The sequence below is a fragment of the Salvelinus namaycush genome, chromosome 3 (assembly GCF_016432855.1).
Source record: "Salvelinus namaycush isolate Seneca chromosome 3, SaNama_1.0, whole genome shotgun sequence".
In the NCBI taxonomy this organism is placed as follows: domain Eukaryota; kingdom Metazoa; phylum Chordata; class Actinopteri; order Salmoniformes; family Salmonidae; genus Salvelinus; species Salvelinus namaycush.
In genome coordinates this window covers 94,890,965-94,910,615 of record NC_052309.1, presented here as the reverse complement: position 1 = coordinate 94,910,615, position 19,651 = coordinate 94,890,965, and the positions used below count along the sequence as shown (strand labels likewise).

The 19,651-nt window shown below is 42.5% G+C and overlaps 2 protein-coding genes across 2 annotated transcripts in view; one reads left to right on the top strand and one right to left on the bottom strand.

Moving 5' to 3' along the window:
• The window catches only part of LOC120043725 (gastrula zinc finger protein XlCGF57.1-like), a 714,153-nt gene that overhangs the window by 671,579 nt on the left and 22,923 nt on the right, over positions 1-19,651 (bottom strand). The gene's annotated exons all lie outside the window — the stretch shown is intronic.
• On the top strand, positions 355-4,973 carry LOC120043728 (zinc finger protein 664-like). The gene is made up of 3 exons (XM_038988292.1): positions 355-398; positions 864-1,047; positions 2,212-4,973. The coding sequence occupies exons 1-3, from the start codon at positions 393-395 to the stop codon at positions 3,231-3,233; spliced, it is 1,212 nt and encodes a 403-aa protein (XP_038844220.1). The 5' UTR covers positions 355-392; the 3' UTR covers positions 3,234-4,973.

The window sequence follows — 19,651 nt, the reverse complement described above, 5'->3', positions numbered from 1 at the left end:
CATGAATTGTTAATCATGAAGCATACACCCCTGCCCTTCTTCTTCCCAGAGAGGTGTTTATCTCTGTCGGTGCGACGCATGAAGAAGCCCGTTGGCTGAACCGACTCTGACAACATATCCCGAGAGCGCCATGTTTCCATGAAACGGAGAATGTTACAATCTTTGATGTCTCTCTGGAAGGCAATCCCTCTGGAAGGCAACTGGACATTGGCAAGTAGTATACTTGGAAACGGTGAGCAAAGTGCACGCCTACGGAGCCTGACCAGGAGGCCGCTCCGTCTGCCTGTTCTGCGGCGACATTGTTTTGGGTCGGCTTCTGGGATTAGATCCACTGTCCTGGGTGGTGGTCCAAACTAAGGATCCGCTTCGGGAAAGTCATATTCCTGGTCGTAATGTTGGTAAGTTGACGTCGCTCTTATATCCAATAGTTATTCCCAGCTGTATGTAATAAGACTTAAGATTTCTTGGGGGTAAGAAATAATACATAAAAAACATGTATAGTTTCCTAAGGACTCGAAGCGAGGTGACCATCTCTGTCAGCGCCATCTTGCATCAATCAATATTAACTCAGGGGTGAACTCCAATTAAACCTCATAGGTTCTGAACATCAGACGGGGCATTAAGAGTTATCAGTTTTGACATTTGTTTTAAGAGTGAAAAAATATAAACATCTTCCATTTGAAAAATGTGCCAAAGTGATTTTTTTTTTTTTTTTACATACATTTGTGGAAAGTAATGAACGATTATACACTTCAGGAGAAAGGAGCTATTATAAGGATGCACCAATCAATCAGAGTTTTAGACTAAATTTATCAAATGTTTGGTCTAATATTCTATGTACAATACTTTTCTGTGGTCACCAGGACAGAGCTAGCCCGTCTCCCTCCACCCTGCCGGAGTCCACGGGTCACAACTCTCCCGGTAGCGCCTTACTGCTGAGTCTGAAGAGGGTGTCTGTGCGGCTGGTCGACTGCAGGAAAACACCAGGGCAGAGTGGAACTGTGAGAGAAGGACACGAGGAGGGAGATGGAGATTTGATTTCATCAAGTAAGAACAATGGGGTGGTGGATGAGACTACAATCTGCTTCTGCAAATTCTATTAATTGATTGATAAACAATATACACTCAGTGGCCAGTTTGTTAGGTACGCCCCTTTGCCTCCAAAACAGCCTGAATTGTCCGGAGCATGTATTCTACAAGGTATCGGAAACGTACCGCAGGGATGTTGTTGGTTCATGCTGACGCGATGGTATCACGCAGTTGCTACAGATTGGACGGCAGCACATTCATACTGCCAATAGCCCGCTCCATCTCATCCCAAAGATACTCTGTTGGGTTTGGTCAGAAACAATGTTCAGATACACTGTGGTGCTGAATTTGTATCAAGGGACCTAACGTGTGCCAGGAAAACATTCCCCACACCAGTACACCACCCTGTACCATTGACACCAGGCAGATGGGTCCATGAACTCACCCTGCTTACACCAAGTCCTGACTCTTATCAGCATGACGCAACAGGAACTGGGATTCGTCGGACCAGGTAATGTTTTTCCACTCCTTAATTGTCCAGTGTTGGTGATTGCGTTCTTACTGGAGCAGCTTCTTGTATGTTTTTAGCTGATAGAAGTGGAACAGTGTAGTCGTCTGCTGCAATAGCTCATCAGGGACGAGGATCGACCAGTTGTGCGTTCCAAGATGCACACCGCGGTTGTACTGTGCCGTTATTTGTCTGTTTGTGGCCCGCCTGTTAGCTTGCACGATTCTTGCCATTCTCCTTCGACCTCTCTGGTCAATGAGCTGTTTACACCAACAGGACTGCCGCTGACTGGATGTTTTTTGTTTGTCGCACCATTCTTAGTAAACTCTAGACACTGTCGTGTGTGAAAAGTCCAGGAGGGCGGCTGTTTCTGAGATACTGGATCCGGTGCGCCTGGCACCGACGATCATACCCCGCTCAGTCGCTTAGGTCACTTATTTTGCCCTTTCTGATGTTCAATCAAACAGGAATTTAATGTCTCTGCCTGTCTGTCTGTCTGCTTTATATAGCAAGCCATAGCCATGTGACTCACTGTCTGTAGGAGTTACCTATTTTCATGAACTGGGGAGTGTACCTAATAAACTGTCCACTGAGTGTATAATGATATATTGTTGATGTTTGTTTATGGACCCATATTTCCAAAACCTAGTTATTCAATGTATTTTGTTTCACAGGGGACACTCCTAACCATCGTTCTCTCAGTGGGAGGGACTTATCATCTGGGGAGCTTCAACAACAACATGTTGCTGACGAGGCAGAGAAGAGTCTCTCCCAATCAGAACACCTCAAACACCAGCACAGACGTACAGGGAAGAAATCTCACCACAGCTGCTCTGACTGTGGGAAGAGTTTCACTACACGGAGGTCCTTCATAATTCACCAGCGAACACACACAGGAGAAAAACCTTATAGCTGTGATCAGTGTGGGAAGAGTTTTGCTCGAGCTTCTAACCTGACTACACACCAGCGAACACACACAGGAGAAAAGCCCTATAGCTGTGATCAGTGTGGGAAGAGTTTTGCTGCATATAACACCTTCAAATATCATCTGAGAATTTATGAAGGGGAGAAGCCCTACCCCTGCCTTGATTGTGGGAAAAACTTTGTTAATGCAGGAGCCCTAACCATACACCAGCGTATACACACAGGAGAGAAGCCTTATAGCTGTCATCAGTGTGGAAAGAGCTTTGCTGTAGCTTCCACCCTGATTAGACACCAGCGCATACACACTGGAGAGAAGCCTTATATCTGTAATCTGTGTGGGAAGAGCTTTGCTGTATCAGATAAACTAACTATACACCAGCGCATACACACTGGAGTGAAGCCTTATAGCTGTGATCATTGTGGAAAGATCTTTGCTCGAGCTTCCACCCTAACTATACACCAGCGAACACACACAGGAGAGAAGCCTTATAGCTGTGATCAGTGTGGAAAGAGCTTTGCTTTAGCTTCCACCCTGACTGCACACCAGCGAACACACACAGGAGAAAAGCCTTATAGCTGTGATCAGTGTGGAAAGATCTTTGCTGAATCAGGGACCCTGAATTCACACCAGCGAACACACACTAGAGAGAACCCCTATGTCTGTCTATGTGGAAAGAGCTTTGCTCGTTTAGGGCCAATGAAAAAACACCAGAAAGCAAAAATGTGCCATATTTCATCTCCCTCCCTTCTGTCACCGGTTCCAGATCCATAAATAAAGGATCAGTAGAAAACATCCAGTGAACAGTCATATCCATCTCCCATTCTTAAACAGTTGCCTCAGTCTGATCACCATGGTAACCTCTGGAGCATAATATGCAGCTCTGATCTGGGATCAGGTCTCCCCTGTGTCTATGTAATATCACACATTGATCTAAATGGATAAATGTTATCATAGGAAATGTTATAGGGAACCTGTGTGTGTGTGTGTGGGAGGGATGTTGATAGTTGTATCTTCTTCCATATACTCATGATACTATTATTATTAAATGTCATTATGTAGAATAATGTTTCAACAATAACCGGAAGGTTGCTGGGTCGAATCCCAAACGGACAAGGTAAAAGATCTGTCATCTGCCCCTGAACAAGGCAGTTAACCCACTGTTCCCCGGTAGGTCGCCATTCTAAATAAGGATTTGTTCTTAACTGACTTGCCTAGTTAAATAAAGGTTCAATTAAAAGAAAAATCATATATTCAATTGATTTATAAATTCAAGCCATTATCTTCTAAACAATAACTTTAATTTGTTTTATAATATCTAAATTGATTTGTTCCTAAAATTAATCAATTATACATTGAATAATAATATCCATGAGGTCAAGGCAAGAACTATGCATGCTGTGTCTTGTAACAACGGTTAATGTAATAACGTTTAGATTTATAATGTAATAAAACCGGTAAATGTAATATCTTGATTGTTAATTATAAAATATTGAATTGTTATAGTATGACTTTTTCCACTTAATGTAATAAGTTACGTTATCAGGTGAGTAACAACTTTTTAAATTAATAACATAATAACTTCAACCGATCATGTAATAACACCTAAACCAATGTTTAATGTGTTACTTCACTAATGTTAATGTACATACCACCCTCCACCAATTGGTAAGGGACACACAAATCTAGCGCAGCGGTAACCAGTCTGGTATTTTATAGGCTACACTTACTGGGCATCAGACAATACAACTACCTGGACTCTCGAAGAGGATGTTGTCCAAATGACGCTCGGGTAGAGTTAGACGACAACAGACATCAGGATGTTAAACGTTTTGACTTTAATAGATCAGGTCAAATCTTATCCAGGATCTTTCTGAAGTAAGATTAGCCTATATCAGACACTTATTTGTCATCTTAAATCTAGTTTTGATATTGAAAAGGACGTCTGATTGCTCTGGTATAGCTGTTCTTTATCTGAACGCTGTAACAAAGAAACTAACTGTAGTGTAGGCTAGCTACAGATTTACTGTCACTTTTAAACGCTGAAGAAAGAATAGGTAACTATGGACCGGGTAAATTTGGTTGAATTGTATTAACAGTATTCCTACTGTGGTGTATAACATGTCTAGGCCTAGTTATCATCTTTGATCTTCCATATCCATTCGTTCCATTTGAACAGCTGGACAAAATAAACAATGGAGGTAATAAACACTTGGGATATTTTGTCCTTCAGCAAAGTAGCCTACTAGCCTAAAGCACACAGTTTGATACAAGGCAACGCGCAGGTAAAGTCAGAACCATGGAGAAATAATGAGGCCAAGGCTACACCTTGCAGTAGCGGTGTGTGGGTAAAATCACCTGGGAAGCCATATTACAACCCACGTGTTGTGATAATTGCGTTTTTTGTTCTAGCCTGTTACTTCATATGCCTTGACACAGCCGAGATGACAGTGGCAGAATCATTTCAACCACACCTTTGTTAAATCATGAAACCGGAGAGCAACATCTGTCTTGTTAGGTTCACACATTTTTTTTGCATGTAACAAACAGTTACATGACCTACAGAATGGTCAAGCAAGTTAATGTTCCCGACTACTAAACTATTGAATTAGTTACCGCAAATAAAACAGGCGCTGCCTCCATTATTCAAGCACCATTTCAACTTCAACATCATATAATCACCTATGCTTAGTCTACTGCAGTGACAACTCAAATACACCAAATTCAAAAGGTACTCGCACATCTGAGCAAACTAATTTGCAGGTGCGTGGCAACAATTGAACAAGATGAAGGAAAAAGGAAACCGCACACTGCTCTTGATAGTATCACCGATATTTAATAAGCTCACGTCCTTCGTCAGATACTGGTATTTCTTGATCTTGTAGAGAGTCTCTGTATTTCCCAATGGACTGCTTGATCGTGTCGTCTATGGCTGTAAAATTAGGGCCTAGAATCTCCTTCATTATAATATCATGTTCGCTAATCTTAACTTCTTTCACTTCCTTCGACACATGTTCCACGATTAATAGCATTAAATCTAATGAGCATTTGTTGAGTATTTCACCCCATTGCTGAAGGAAAGTTTTGTCGTTTTTCCCTATTGTAGGCTCCTTCTGTATTCTCAGTCCTCTTGGAATGCGCTTGTTGCGCCAATACTCTCTAAGAGTGGTGCCATGTGCAAACGTGTTTCTTTCTCTCGGAGTCTCTGGAGTTGGATTTTCAGTTCGACAGTCGAGTGTGGAACTGGGTTGTCCATGTTGGACGTAGGAAAAATAATCTTATTGGCGTCTTCTTGTGTGAATGAAAGGGTACTCGCACAATGCGTGGTACGTGAGTTGATCTCTCGTAGTGGATCCATTGTATACTTGGTACGTCTTTTACTTATGTGTATACTTACAAGATTTCAGAGTGCAGAGTGAACAATAGTAATACAACATTAAAAAGGCACTCGAACATCTGAGCAATGAACGTTTCTATAGAAAACTGAGTGTTGATCCCACACAGGTGTTCCAAAGGGATATATGCTCTAATCTGGAGCAAGCCCTATTAAACCACCTTATCTCAAAACCTGAATATGAATATCTTTGCTGCAAATGTGCCATACGTCCATGCCTATACATTTTACCGAAATTACACAAACCTAAAACACAAGGCAACTATCCAGCCAGACCAGTGGTTGCAGGAATAGGCTCAATGCTAGAGCCATTGTCGAATTTTGTAGACTCTTTTATTCAATCTCATGTGCAAGCATTGCCATCATATGTTAAAGACTTCATAAACAAGATCTCACCAATAACGGGTTTAAAAGAAGACTGTATTTTGGTCACATTAGATGTCGAGAGTCTATATACCAGCATTCCCATGTGGGGCTGGCAGTACTAGCACACTATTTGGGAGACAGAGATACTAATGAATATCCACCAACAAACTTCATTCTATAGTTGGCTGAATATGTTTTGACGTATAACTATTTCAGGTTTGATGATGAATACTACCTCCAAACGAATGGAACATCGATGGGCTCTACATTTGCTCCGATCTATGCTGACCTCTATGTGGGTCTTTTTGAAGAACGTTTTGTTAATAATGAAAACGAGAATCCATTTTTGAATAAAGTCCTGAAGTGGTATCGATATTTTGACGACATTGTTTGTATATGGGAAGGAACTGAAGAGCTGTCAGATTTTATGGCACTACTCAATGACATTGACCCTTATCTCACATTCACTATTGAACGTGACACTCAACGTGTTCATTATCTCGATATGTGGATTGAGAAATCAAATGGAACCCTGTTTACAACTCTGTATAGAAAAGAAACGGACAGAAATACTCTATTACAGGGGGACAGCTTCCACCCTGAGCCATTAAAAAGAGGACTTCCAAGAAGCCATTTTTTTAGACTACGCCGTATATGCCACTCCACAGATGATTATCTAGAAAAAGCAGCGGAGATGCGCATGAGGTTTCTAAGAAGAGGCTATTCGTCACAATGTGTGAATGAAGCTCATAATTTGGCATTGGAAAAAACACGACATGAACTGCTACAAAAAAGACCCGTTAAAGCTAAAGAACACTCCGTAATGTTCACAACTACATATACTTTGAATTCGCGAAAAGTGGGAGCTGTGGTCAAGAAACACTGGCATATTTTATCATCGGACCCAGTTTTGCGGCTGAATTTAAATATCCACCACTTATTGTGTATAGGAGAGGTCGCAATTTATGCCAACTGCCAGCCACAAAAGAAAATCAGCCAAGCTCTTTTACGCCCTCTACCAAATGGTAGCTATAAATGCAGAGGATGCGCACAGTGCAAAAATATGATGAAGTGTGAATATTTCTGCCACCCACACACAGGAAAACGGTTCCAAATAAATTACATTATTACGTGTTCCACCACCCATGTTATTTACATTATTACATGTCCATATGGGCTCTTATGTCGGTAAAACCTCTCAAACAGAGAATTTGTGAACATAAAAGTTCAATTAGGAGAAACGACAGGGATTATCCAGTCGCTGTACATTTCAATGACCTGAAGCATGACATTTCCACCTTTAGATTTTGTGGCATAGAGAAAGTTAAGATATCAGACAGGGGAGGAGATATTAATAATACTCTGAGCAGGGGCGAAAATCTGATATCAACCTTGGAGGGGACAATTACATGACATTTTCTCAAGAGCAATTCCTGAGGGGGACACCAAAAGTAGTGCTGTAACACATAGCCTACGTTGTAATATGTTAAATGCATATTGAGGAACCATAATCACTACTACTGGATAATTGATAGGTACAGTAGTTAACTGAAGGGTTTAACCAACTTGTTCAAATGTTTAAATCAATACTACTACTAATAATAGTTATAGCAGTGCTCCTTACCAGTCCAGTATGTATGCAGGTATTCGTACTTACAACCAGCAATATCAAGAAAGGCCAGTAGGTAGCAATGGTACTGTACACTGTATGGGTGTAGTTTTCATAAATACAATGAACATGGTGTGATCACATCTAAAAGAGTCTCCATTGAGAACCATCACAAAGTTGGTCTCCGTATTGAATTGACCTTTTAATTTTACTTTTTCTGAAACATTTATATAGTCATTAAATGTGCCACTGGCCTGCGTCTACTACAATATCTTTACAAGAACAAAAAGCTTAAAATAAGTACAGTTCTAAAAGCAAAATAACTACTTCAATGAAAAACCCAAATAATCAAACAAAATATCCTTCAGTCAGTGTCTCAACTCTTCAAACAGCAGCTATGGACAAGTATGTGTAACAGTATAACTTTAAACCGTCCCCTCGCCCCGACCTCGGGCGCGAACCAGGGACCCTCTGCACACATCAACAACTGACACCCACGAAGCGTCGTTACCCATCGCTCCACAAAAGCCGCGGCCCTTGCAGAGCAAGGGGCAACACTACATCTAGGTTTCAGAGCAAGTGACGTAACTGATTGAAATGCTACTAGCGCGTACCCGCTAACTAGCTAGCCATTTCACATCCGTTACACTCACCCCCCTTTCAACCTCCTCCTTTTTCCGCAGCAACCAGTGATCCGGGTCAACAGCATCAATGTAACAGTATAACTTTAAACCGTCCCCTCGCCCCGACACGGGCGCGAACCAGGGACCCTCTGCACACATCGACAACTGACACCCACGAAGCGTCGTTACCCATCGCTCCACAAAAGCCGCGGCCCTTGCAGAGCAAGGTGCAACACTACTTCTAGGTTTCAGAGCAAGTGACGTAACTGATTGAAATGCTACTAGCGCGTACCCGCTAACTAGCTAGCCATTTCACATCCGTTACATATGTAGCATAAAGTATGCAATTTTAAATAAAATAACATGAAATAAATAGTTTGTAAGTGTACTGTCATGTACTAAAAACTACTCTCCTCTAGGCTGCTTAGTACCCGCTCATACTGCCCTAGCACAGCTCTAATAGCAGTATTCCGCACAGTCCACCTTGTTGGACATAGGGGTTTCCGGGTGGGCAGATGTGTTTCTTTGGATGTGGCAATTGATTCAAACATGCTCTTAAACTTTCCTGACTGGCCATAGAGGACACCTAACTGATGGACCCAAGAAAGGGAATCCTGGATCAGTGGGGAGGCTGAGCAGCCAGCCTGTGTAATCAGATTTACACAGTGTGCTCCACAATGGACATAGAGGGCTAATGGCTGCTGCCTTCTCACAATTGCCTGTGCACCTGTGTATTTTCCTGCCATGTTTGAGGCACCATCGTAACTCTGCCCACATAAGCCAGACATGGGCAAATTGAGCCTCAACAACACTTCAGTTGCCACTTTCGCAATGCCCTCGCCTGTTGTCTCCGACACCCTGTATAGCCCAATAAACTCCTCGTGAGGGACAAGGTCATGGTCAACATAATGCAGAAAGACACTCTCCTGTTCAGCACCAGAGACATCTTGAGTACCATCAACAATTAATGAAAATTGTACAATAGGAAGAGACCTAATCTCAGCTGCAATGCCTCGAATGATTGTATTGGCCATGATGTTCAGAATTTCATCCTGTGCTTTGGGGCCTCTTGAAACGTCAACACTCTGTTGGCAACAGTTTGCGGTTCAAAAATTGTGGGTGTGGCTGATATGGTTTTGTGCCATCACTGAGGTAACTAGACAATGCTGTGCCACTGTCCCCTATACTGGTGCTGCTGGCAACAAGGGTGACACCTGGTCCTGCCGTGGCTGTGACATTGTTCTCTGAAGTCTCTCTCCCTGGCTCTTACCCTTTCACCACCCTCACTGACTCAGTCTGTCTCCTAGAAAATAAATAAGGTGTTTGCCGTACTCCTAACTACCGGTACCCAAAACTACACAATTAACCACAACAGCAATACCATTGCCATAAACAAATCTTAGTTTAGTCATCAGTTTAGGTTGAGAGCGGGGGTATCCATGGCATTTTCCAATTATGTCCCTATTTTACAAGTTAAAAACATTGAGAACCTTTCATAATGTTGCCAAACAAAGACTCAACAAACTTACCTGAGACTCCCTGTCTCTACCAGTCTGTCCCTGCATATCTGTCCCCAGCTCTGCTGTCTGTGTGCCATCTGTTGCCTGCTCTGCCTAATGACATCATTGTGAAACATTGCCATTACCATTTCACTTCTTTCTTATGAACATTTTATCAACTAGTCTTTGAGATATTAGGCTACTAGAGTTCTTACTTTGCGTTTTGGTGTACTGAAAAATACTCCGATGTCCGCCATTTTTCTACCTGGCTGGCTGGCCGGTCTAGCTGCACACACACACATTTACACAACATATGCTACAACCTTTTCTAATTTTAATATAGTTTGTTTCATATTGGCTGGCTTCCAACAATAGCTGAATTTGTAAAGCTAGCGAGCACCAATTCCGTTTCTGTGGTGTTTGCTATAATCTTTGCTACCTGGTTAAATAAAGGTGAAATAAAATAAATTTAAAAAAGTTCACTAGCGACAATTTAGCTTTTGCAACAAGACCATTAAATATATTTAAAACAATGGTATAAGAGAGTGTAGTTCTGTTCAGTTTGGACTTCAGTTTATCGCTAACCTTATCACAGGGACTTTGAAGCACTACAGCTGCATGCTGATCTTGGAATAAACTGACGATAGCAAAGATTCCATCTTTGACGACGCCACATAAATGGAATAGGTACTAGCTAGCTTGATGGTTAACGTTTACTTTAGTTTGCGCGCTAGCTCTGCAAATTCAGCTAGTGTGTGAACCCTGCCAACATAAAAAAAATAAAAAAAAAACATTGCTGTGGCGCGATTGACTGGATTAACCTCACGTCAGTTACGTACATTGAGTGCCTTTCGGACAGTAGATACGAACCCTCTATTACCTTGCCAGCTAAAGAACTGGCAGTGGATCAAAACATTGTGAGGCAAAGGGCGGGGTGGTCACAATCTTTTGAAACTTAAAAACGCGCTATTAAGTGTCTATAATCAGCACAAGTGCTTTCATTGCGTATTATTAATATTATTGAAATTACATAGTTATGTTTACAGTGATAGATTGGGGGGGACAAATCATATTTTTCCCAGGATGGGGGGGTCGTGTCCCCCCCGTCCCCCCTGGGATTTCCGCCTATGACTCTGAGTAAAAGAGAATGTTTTGGGATTTTTACCCTCCAGACATTATTTCCGAAAGGACTTAATGATGAAAAGCCTATGTATGTGATGTTGTGAATTTGAACATGAAATATGTGCCTATTGTAGATTACTCTGACGTTTTTCGTACGATGTACCCAATGACTAATGAGAACTTGCTATGTCCTCATTGAGGTTTTACAGACGAGTTCAATACGCCTTATTTATACACTTTTGTAATATCTATGAAATGCATATTGTTATATTTGGTAGCACTTATTTGTTTTTCCTTTGCCTCCAACCCCCTTCGATGTGTAGAACGGATGTGGGTGGGGCCAGGTCTACATAAGGGTGCACATTTTAAAAAATCACTAAAGCTCTGACGAAGGCCGATACGTAAGCTTATTAAATATCGGTGATACTATCAAGAGCAGTGTGCGGTTTCCTTTTTCCTTCAACTCAAATACACCAAAACCCAGGGGCGCAACTTTCACGTGCACATTTGTCCATTAAGAACCAACGATGTGCTACAAATCTCAGAGTTCTATCAAACCTGGTCAGTATCTCTGTTGCCTGGCAACAATACAGCTGCTATTAGTTAAAGTTAGCTTGCTTGTCCAAAGTCCAGCAGCTAAGTTATCCTCTGTAGCTAGTTAACGAATAGGCAAAGAAAGTTAACTAGCTGTAATTGTTTATGGAAGGTTTTTTACACAAATAACTATAGCCATTAGCTAGCTAGCAGACAACAGCTGACATCGACACAAAAGCTAGCTAACGATAGCAAGTTCACGTCCAAATGCCAGGCCTATATTTTTCCACAAAACATAACTAGCTAGCTACATCTGTTCAAAACCAAATTGTCACGCTGCTACCTTAGAATGCATGCAATGTAATGGAGTTTTCCAATGCTAGCTAGCTACTCCCATGGACTTTGCAGATCTTATTGCAGGTGTAGCGAAATGCTTGTGTTCCTAGTTCCAACAGTAGAGTAATATCTAACAATTCACAATACACGCATCTAAAAGTAAAATAATCAAATTAAGAAATATAATACAATTAGGACGAGCAATGTCGGAGTCCACAGTATAAATACAGTACATTCTTGAGTATGTGGACACCACTTCAAATTATTGGATTTGGCTATTTCAGCCACACCCGGTGCTGACAGGTGTATAAAATTGAGCACACAGCCATGCAATCTCCATAGACACACATTGGCAGTAGAGTGGCCTTACTGAAGAACTCAGTGACTTTCAATGTGGCACCATCATAGGATGCCACCTTTCCAACAAGTCAATTTGTCAAATTTCTGCCCTGCTAGAGCTTCTCCGGTCAACTGTAAGTGCTGTTTTTGTGAAGTAGAAACGTCTAGGAGCAACAACGGCTCAATTGAGAAGTGGTAGACCACACAAGCTCACAGAACGGGACCATCGCGTACTGAAGTACTTAGTGCGTAAAAATCGTATGTCCTCGGTTGCAACACTCCTTGCCGAGTTCCAAACTGCCTCTGGACACCGTCATCACAATAACTGTTTGTCTGGAGTTTCATGATATGGGTTTCCATAGCTGAGCAGCCGCACACAAGCCTAAGGTCACTATGCGCAATACCAAGCGTCGGCTGGAGTGGTGTAAGACTCGCTGCCGACTGACATATCTGGGTTTGGCGGATGCCAGGAGAACGCTACTTGCCCCAATGCATAGTGTCAACTGTAAATTTTGGTGGAGGAGGAATAATTGTCTGGGGATGTTTTCATGGTTCGGGCTAGGCCCCTTAGTTCCAGTGAAGGAAAATCTTAACGCAAGCAATGCAGGTGTAGAAGCACGGTGGCTAGGAAAAACTCCCTAGAAAGGCCGAAACCTAGAGAGGAACCAGGCTATGAGGGGTGGCCAGTCCTCTTCTGGCTGTGCCGGGTGGAGATTATAACAGAACATGGCCAAGATGTTCAAATGTTCATAAATAACCAGCATGGTCAAATAATAGTAATCCCAGTGAACAGGTCAGGGTTCCATCGCCGCAGGCAGAACAGTTGAAACTGGAGCAGCAGCACAACCAGGTGGACTGGGGACAACAAGGAGTCATCAAGCCAGGTAGTCCTCAGGCATGGTCCTAGGGCTCAGGTCCTCCGAGAGAGAGAAAGAGAGGATTAGAGAGAGCATACTTAAGTTCACACAGGATAAGACGGGAGAAATACTCCAAATATAACAATGACCCTAGCCCCCCGACACATGAACTACTGCAGCATAAATACTGGAGGCTGAGACAGGAGGGGTCAGGAGACACTGTGGCCCCATCTGATGATACCCCCGGAGAGGGCCAAACAGGCAGGATATAACATTTACATTACATTTACATTTAAGTCATTTAGCAGACACTCTTATCCAGAGCGACTTACAAATTGGAAAGTTCATACATATTCATCCTGGTCCCCCCGTGGGGAATGAACCCACAACCCTGGCGTTGCAAGCGCCATGCTCTACCAACTGAGCCACACGGGACCACAACCCCACCCACGTTGCCAAAGCACAGCCCCCACACCACTAGAGGGATATCTTCAACCACCAACTTACCATCCTGGGCCAAGGCCGAGTATAGCCCACAAAGATCTCCACCACGGCACAACCCAAGGGGGGGCGCCAACCCAGACAGGAAGACCAAGTCAGTGACTCAACCCACTCAAGTGACGCACCCCTCCTAGGGACGGCATGGAAGAGCACCAGTAAGCCAGTGACTCAGCCCCTGTAATAGGGTTAGAGGCAGAGAATCCCAGTGGAGACAGGGGAACCGGCCAGGCAGAGACAGCAAGGGTGGTTTGTTGCTCCAGTGCCTTTCCGTTCACCTTCACACTCCTGGGCCAGACTACACTCAATCATAGGACCTACTGAAGAGATGAGTCTTCAATAAAGACTTAAAGGTTGAGACCGAGTCTGCGTCTCTCACATGGGTAGGCAGACCATTCCATAAAAATGGAGCTCTATAGGAGAAAGCCCTTCCTCCAGCTGTTTGCTTAGAAATTCTAGGGACAATTAGGAGGCCTGCGTCTTGTGACCGTAGCATACGTGTAGGTATGTACGGCGGGACCAAATCGGAAAGATAGGTAGGAGCAAGCCCATGTAATGCTTTGTAGGTTAGGAGTAAATCAGCCCTTGCCTTAACAGGAAGCCAGTGTAGGGAGGCTAGCACTGGAGTAATATGATAAAATTTTGGGGTTCTAGTCAGGATTCTAGCAGCCGTATTTAGCACTAACTGAAGTTTATTTAGTGCTTTATCCGGGTAGCCGGAAAGTAGAGCATTGCAGTAGTCTAACCTAGAAGTAACAAAACCATGGATAAATTTTTCTGCATAATTTTTGGACAGAAAATGTCCGATTTTTTTTCAATGTTACGTAAATGGAAAAAAGCTGTCCTTGAAACAGTCTTGATATGTTCGTCAAAAGAGAGATCAGGGTCCAGAGTAACGCCGAGGTCGTTCAGTTTTATTTGAGACGACTTTACAACCATCAAGATTAATTGTCAGATTCAACAGAAGATCTCTTTGTTTCTTGGGACCTAGAACAAGCATCTCTGTTTTGTCCGAGTTTAAAAGTAGAAAGTTTGCAGCCATCCACTTCCTTATGTCTGAAACACAGGCTTCTAGCGAGGGCAATTTTGGGGCTTCACCATGTTTCATTGAAATGTACAGCTGTGTGTCATCCGCATAGCAGTGAAAGTTAACATTATGTTTTCGAATGACATCCCCAAGAGGTAAAATATATAGTGAAAACAATATTGGTCCTAAAATGGAACCTTGAGACACAGTTGATTTGTTAGAGGACAAACCATTCACAGAGACAAACTGATATATTTCCGACAGATAAGATCTAAACCAGGTCAGAACTTGTCCGTGTAGACCAATTTGGGTTTCCAATCTCTCCAAAAGAATGTGGTGATCGATGGTATCAAAAGCAGCACTAAGGTCTAGGAGCACGAGGACAGATGCAGAGCCTTGGTCTGACGCCATTAAACGGTAATTTACCACCTTCACAAGTGCAGTCTCAGTGCTATGATGGGGTCTAAAACCATACTGAAGAATTTCGTATACATTGTTTGTCATCAGGAAGGCAGCGAGTTGCTGCGCAACAGCTTTTTTTTTTTAAAGTTGAGAGGAATGGGAGATTCGATATAGGCCGATTAGTTTTTTATATTTTTGGGGTCAAGGTTTGGCTTTTTCAAGAGAGGCTTTATTACTGCCACTTTTAGTGAGTTTGGTACACATCCGGTGGATAGAGAGCCGTTTATTATGTTCAACATAGGAGGGCCAAGCACAGGAAGCAGCTCTTTCAGTAGTTTAGTTGGAATAGGTATGCAGCTTGACGGTTTAGAGGCCATAATTATTTTCATCATTGTGTCAAGAGATATAGTACTAAAAGACTTGAGTGTCCCTTGATCCTAGGTCCTGGCAGAGTTGTGCAGACTCAGGACAACTGAGCTTTTGAGGAATACGCAGATTTAAAGAGGAGTCCGTAATTTGCTTTCTAATGATCATGATATTTTCCTCAAAGAAGTTCATGAATTTATTACTGCTGAAGTGAAAGCCATCCTCTCTTGGGGAATGCTGCTTTTTAGTTAGCTTTGCGACAGTATCAAAAAGACATTTCGGATTGTTCTTATTTTCCTCAATTAAGTTGGAAAAATAGGATGATCGAGCAGCAGTGAGGGCTCTGCACGGTACTGTCTTTCCAAGCTAGTCGGAAGACTTCCAGTTTGGTGTGGCGCCATTTCCGTTCCAATTTTCTGGAAGCTTGCTTCAGAGCTCGGGTATTTTCTGTATACCAGGGAGCTGGTTTCTTATGACAAATGTTTTTAGGTGTGCAACTGCATCTAGGGTATTGCGCAAGGTTAAATTGAGTTCCTCAGTTAGGTGGTTAACTGATTTTTGTCCTCTGACGTCCTTGGGTAGGCAGAGGGAGTCTGGAAGGGCATCAAGGAATCTTTGGGTTGTCTGAGAATTTGTAGCACAACTTTCGATGCTCCTTGGTTGGGGTTTGAGCAGATTATTTGTTGCGATTGCAAACGTAATAAAATGGTGGTCCGATAGTCCAGGATTATGTGGAAAAACATTAAGATCCACAACATTTATTCCATGGGGCAAAACTAGGTCCAGAGTATGACTGTTGCAGTGAGTAGGTCCGGAGACATCTTGGACAAAACCCACTGAGTCAATGATGGCTCCGAAAGCCTTTTGGAGTGGGTCTGTGGACTTTTCAATGTGAATATTAAAGTCACAAAAATTAGAATATTATCTGCCATGACCACAAGGTCTGATAGGAATTCAGGGAACTCAGGAACGCTGTATATGGCCCAGGAGGCCTGTAAACAGTAGCCATAAAAGTGATTGAGTAGGGTGCATAGATTTCATGACTAGAAGCTCAAAAGACAAAAACACCGGGTTTTTTTGTAAATTGAAATTTGCTATCGTAAATGTTAGCAACACCTCCGCCTTTGCGGGATGCGCGGGGATATGGTCACTAGTGTAACCAGGAGGTGAGGCCTCATTTAACACAGTAAATTCATCAAGCTTAAGCCATGTTTCAGTCAGGCCAATCACATCAAGATTATGATCAGTGATTAGTTCATTGACTATAACTTCCTTGGAAGTGAGGGATCTAACATTAAGTAGCCCTATTTTGAGATGTGAGGTATCGCGATCTCTTTCAATAATGGCAGGAATGGAGGAGGTCTTTATTCTAGTGAGATTGCTAAGGCGAACACCGCCATGTTTAGTTTTGCCCAACCTAGATCGAGGCACAGACACGGTCTCAATGGGGATAGCTGAGCTGACTACACTGACTGTGCTAGTGGCAGACTCCACTAGGCTGGCAGGCTGGGAAAACAGCCTGCTGCCTGGCCTGCACCCTATTTCATTGTGGAGCTAGGGGAGTTGGAGCCCTGTCTATGTTCGTAGATAAGATGAGAGCACCCCTCCAGCTAGGATGGAGTCCGTCACTCCTCAACAGGCCATTCTTGGTCCTGTTTGTGGGTGAGTCCCAGAAAGAGGGCCAATTATCTACAAATTCTATATTTTGGGAGGGGCAGAAAACAGTTTTCAACCAGCGATTGAGTTGTGAGAGACTGCTGTAGAGCTCATCACTCCCCCTAACTGGGAGGGGGCCAGAGACAATTACTCGATGCCGACACATCTTTCTAGCTGATTTACACGCTAAAGCTATGTTGCGCTTGGTGACCTTTGACTGTTTCATCCTAACATTGTTGATGCCGACGTGGATAACAATATCTCTATACTCTCTACACTCGCTAGTTTTAGCTTTAGCCAGCACCATCTTCAGATTAACCTTAACATTGGTAGCCCTGCCCCCTGGTAAACAGTGTATAATTGCTGGATGATTCGTTTTAAGTCTAATACAGCGGGTAATGGACTCGCCAATGACTAGGGTTTTCAATTTGTCATTGCTAATGGTGGGAGGCTTCGGTGTCTCAGACCCCGTAACGGGAGAAGTAGAGACCGGAGAAGGCTCGGCCTCTGACTCCGACTCGCTGCTTAATGGCGTATATCCCGCTAGCTGAACATCCATGTCCTCATTCAGCCACAATTCCATGAAACATAGGATATTACAGTTTTTGATGTCCCGTTGGTAGGATATTCGTGATCGTACCTCGTCTAATTTATTGTCCAATGATTGCATGTTGGTGAGTAATATTGACGGTAATGGCAGCTTTCCCACTCGGCTTCTGCGGATCCGAACGAGGCACCCCGCTCTGTGTCCTCTGTACCTGTTGGCCTTGTTGGGTGTTAGGTGAATGTCCTGTGCGTCCTGCTTGTTGAAGAAAAAATATTTGTCTAATCCGAGGTGAGTGATCAATGTCCTGATATCCAGAAGCTCTTTTTTGCCATAAGATACAGTTGCAGAAACATTATGTACAAAATAAGTTAGAAATAACGTGAAAAAAACATATAATAGCACAATTGGTTGGGCGCCCGTAAAACTGCCGCCATTTCTTCCGGCGCACATCATTGTTTCTTAATGGATGGAAATGTTCACGTGAGGTAGTGCTGGAATAGTGGAGGCAGCCCCTGTTTTCTGTGTGACTTGTGTGGTGGTTCGTTTCTTTACAATCAAATGAGGAGAGACAAACTTATCACACAAGTCAGAGTTATACTTAAACTAAATCTTTAATAATGAGAGCTTTGCAATAGCAATGACTTGTCAACGATTCACCATTTCTAATGATCCGTTGAGAGTGGCGAGACAAAAGTACAAAGGTCTTTTATAGCCTAGATACACCCCTTTCAACCTACATGACGAACAATAGATACATAGAATGGGTCACAAGGTTAAGATTTGTATGAAAGATACTTATAATACATAGCAAGCAGCATCTGCTGTGTCAACAGTTTTCATTGTATAGACCAGTGTCTGGCCCTCTGACTCCAAACGGGAAACATCTCTCCCTGGTACGGTATAGAGCAGAAACATTAACTCCTCTGGAATGCTCTTTAGGTTTTATCACCCAAAAGACATGGTAAATCTCCTGTCAGTGTTATCTCCCAGAGGCCCATCCTCAGTAGAACACACACAATAGTGAACAGAATACTCTGTTCTGTCGAATAAACAACCATTTGATGCAATAAAAGCATTATAACATAATCTTGCAATTTTTCCATGACACTTCTGGTAACTAAACCAATAGTTATTTAGTAGTTTGAAAATGTCGGAAAAATTAACTGGCTTGACCATGCTGTAGGTCATGTAACTGTTTGTTACATACAAAATGTTTTGTTTACTTCACAGGACAGATGTTGCTCTCCGGTTTTATGATTGAACTAAATGTGTGGTTGAATTTATTCTGCCACTGTCTTCATGTCTTGTCTGAGTCACTGCAAATGAACTAACAGGTTATAGAGCAAACAACGCAATTATCACAACACAGGCTGTAATTTGGCTCTTTTTTCTACCTTCCCGGTGTTTTTACCCACACACCGCTACTGCAAGGTGTAGGCTTGGCCTCATTTCTCCATGGTTCTGACTTTACCTACTCGTTACACATGGCCTTGTATCAATCTGAGGGATTTAGGCTAGTAGGGTACTTTGCTGAAGGACAAAATATCCCAAGTGTTTATTACCATCATTGTTTATTTTGTCCAGCTGTTCAAATGGAACGAATGGATATGGAAGATCAAAGATGATAACTAGACCTAGACATGTTATACACCACAGTAGGCATACTGTTAATAAAAGTAAACCAAACTTACCCGATCCATCGTGTAAACTATTCTTTCTTCAGCGTTTCTTCAACAACAAAAAAGTGACAGTAAATCTGTAGCTAGCCTACACTAGTTTCTTTGTTACAGCGTTCAGATACAGAACAGCTAGACCAGAGCAATCAAACATTTTTAAATATCAAAACTCGATTTAAGTTGTGACAAATGTCGGATGTGGGTTAATCTTACTTCTGATCGATCCTGGATTAGATTTTACCTGATCTATTAGTCAATAAAACGTTCACCCTATCCACCAATAATCCTGTTGTCTGTTATCGTCTACCTCCACACGAGAGTCTGTTGGAACAACGTCCCCT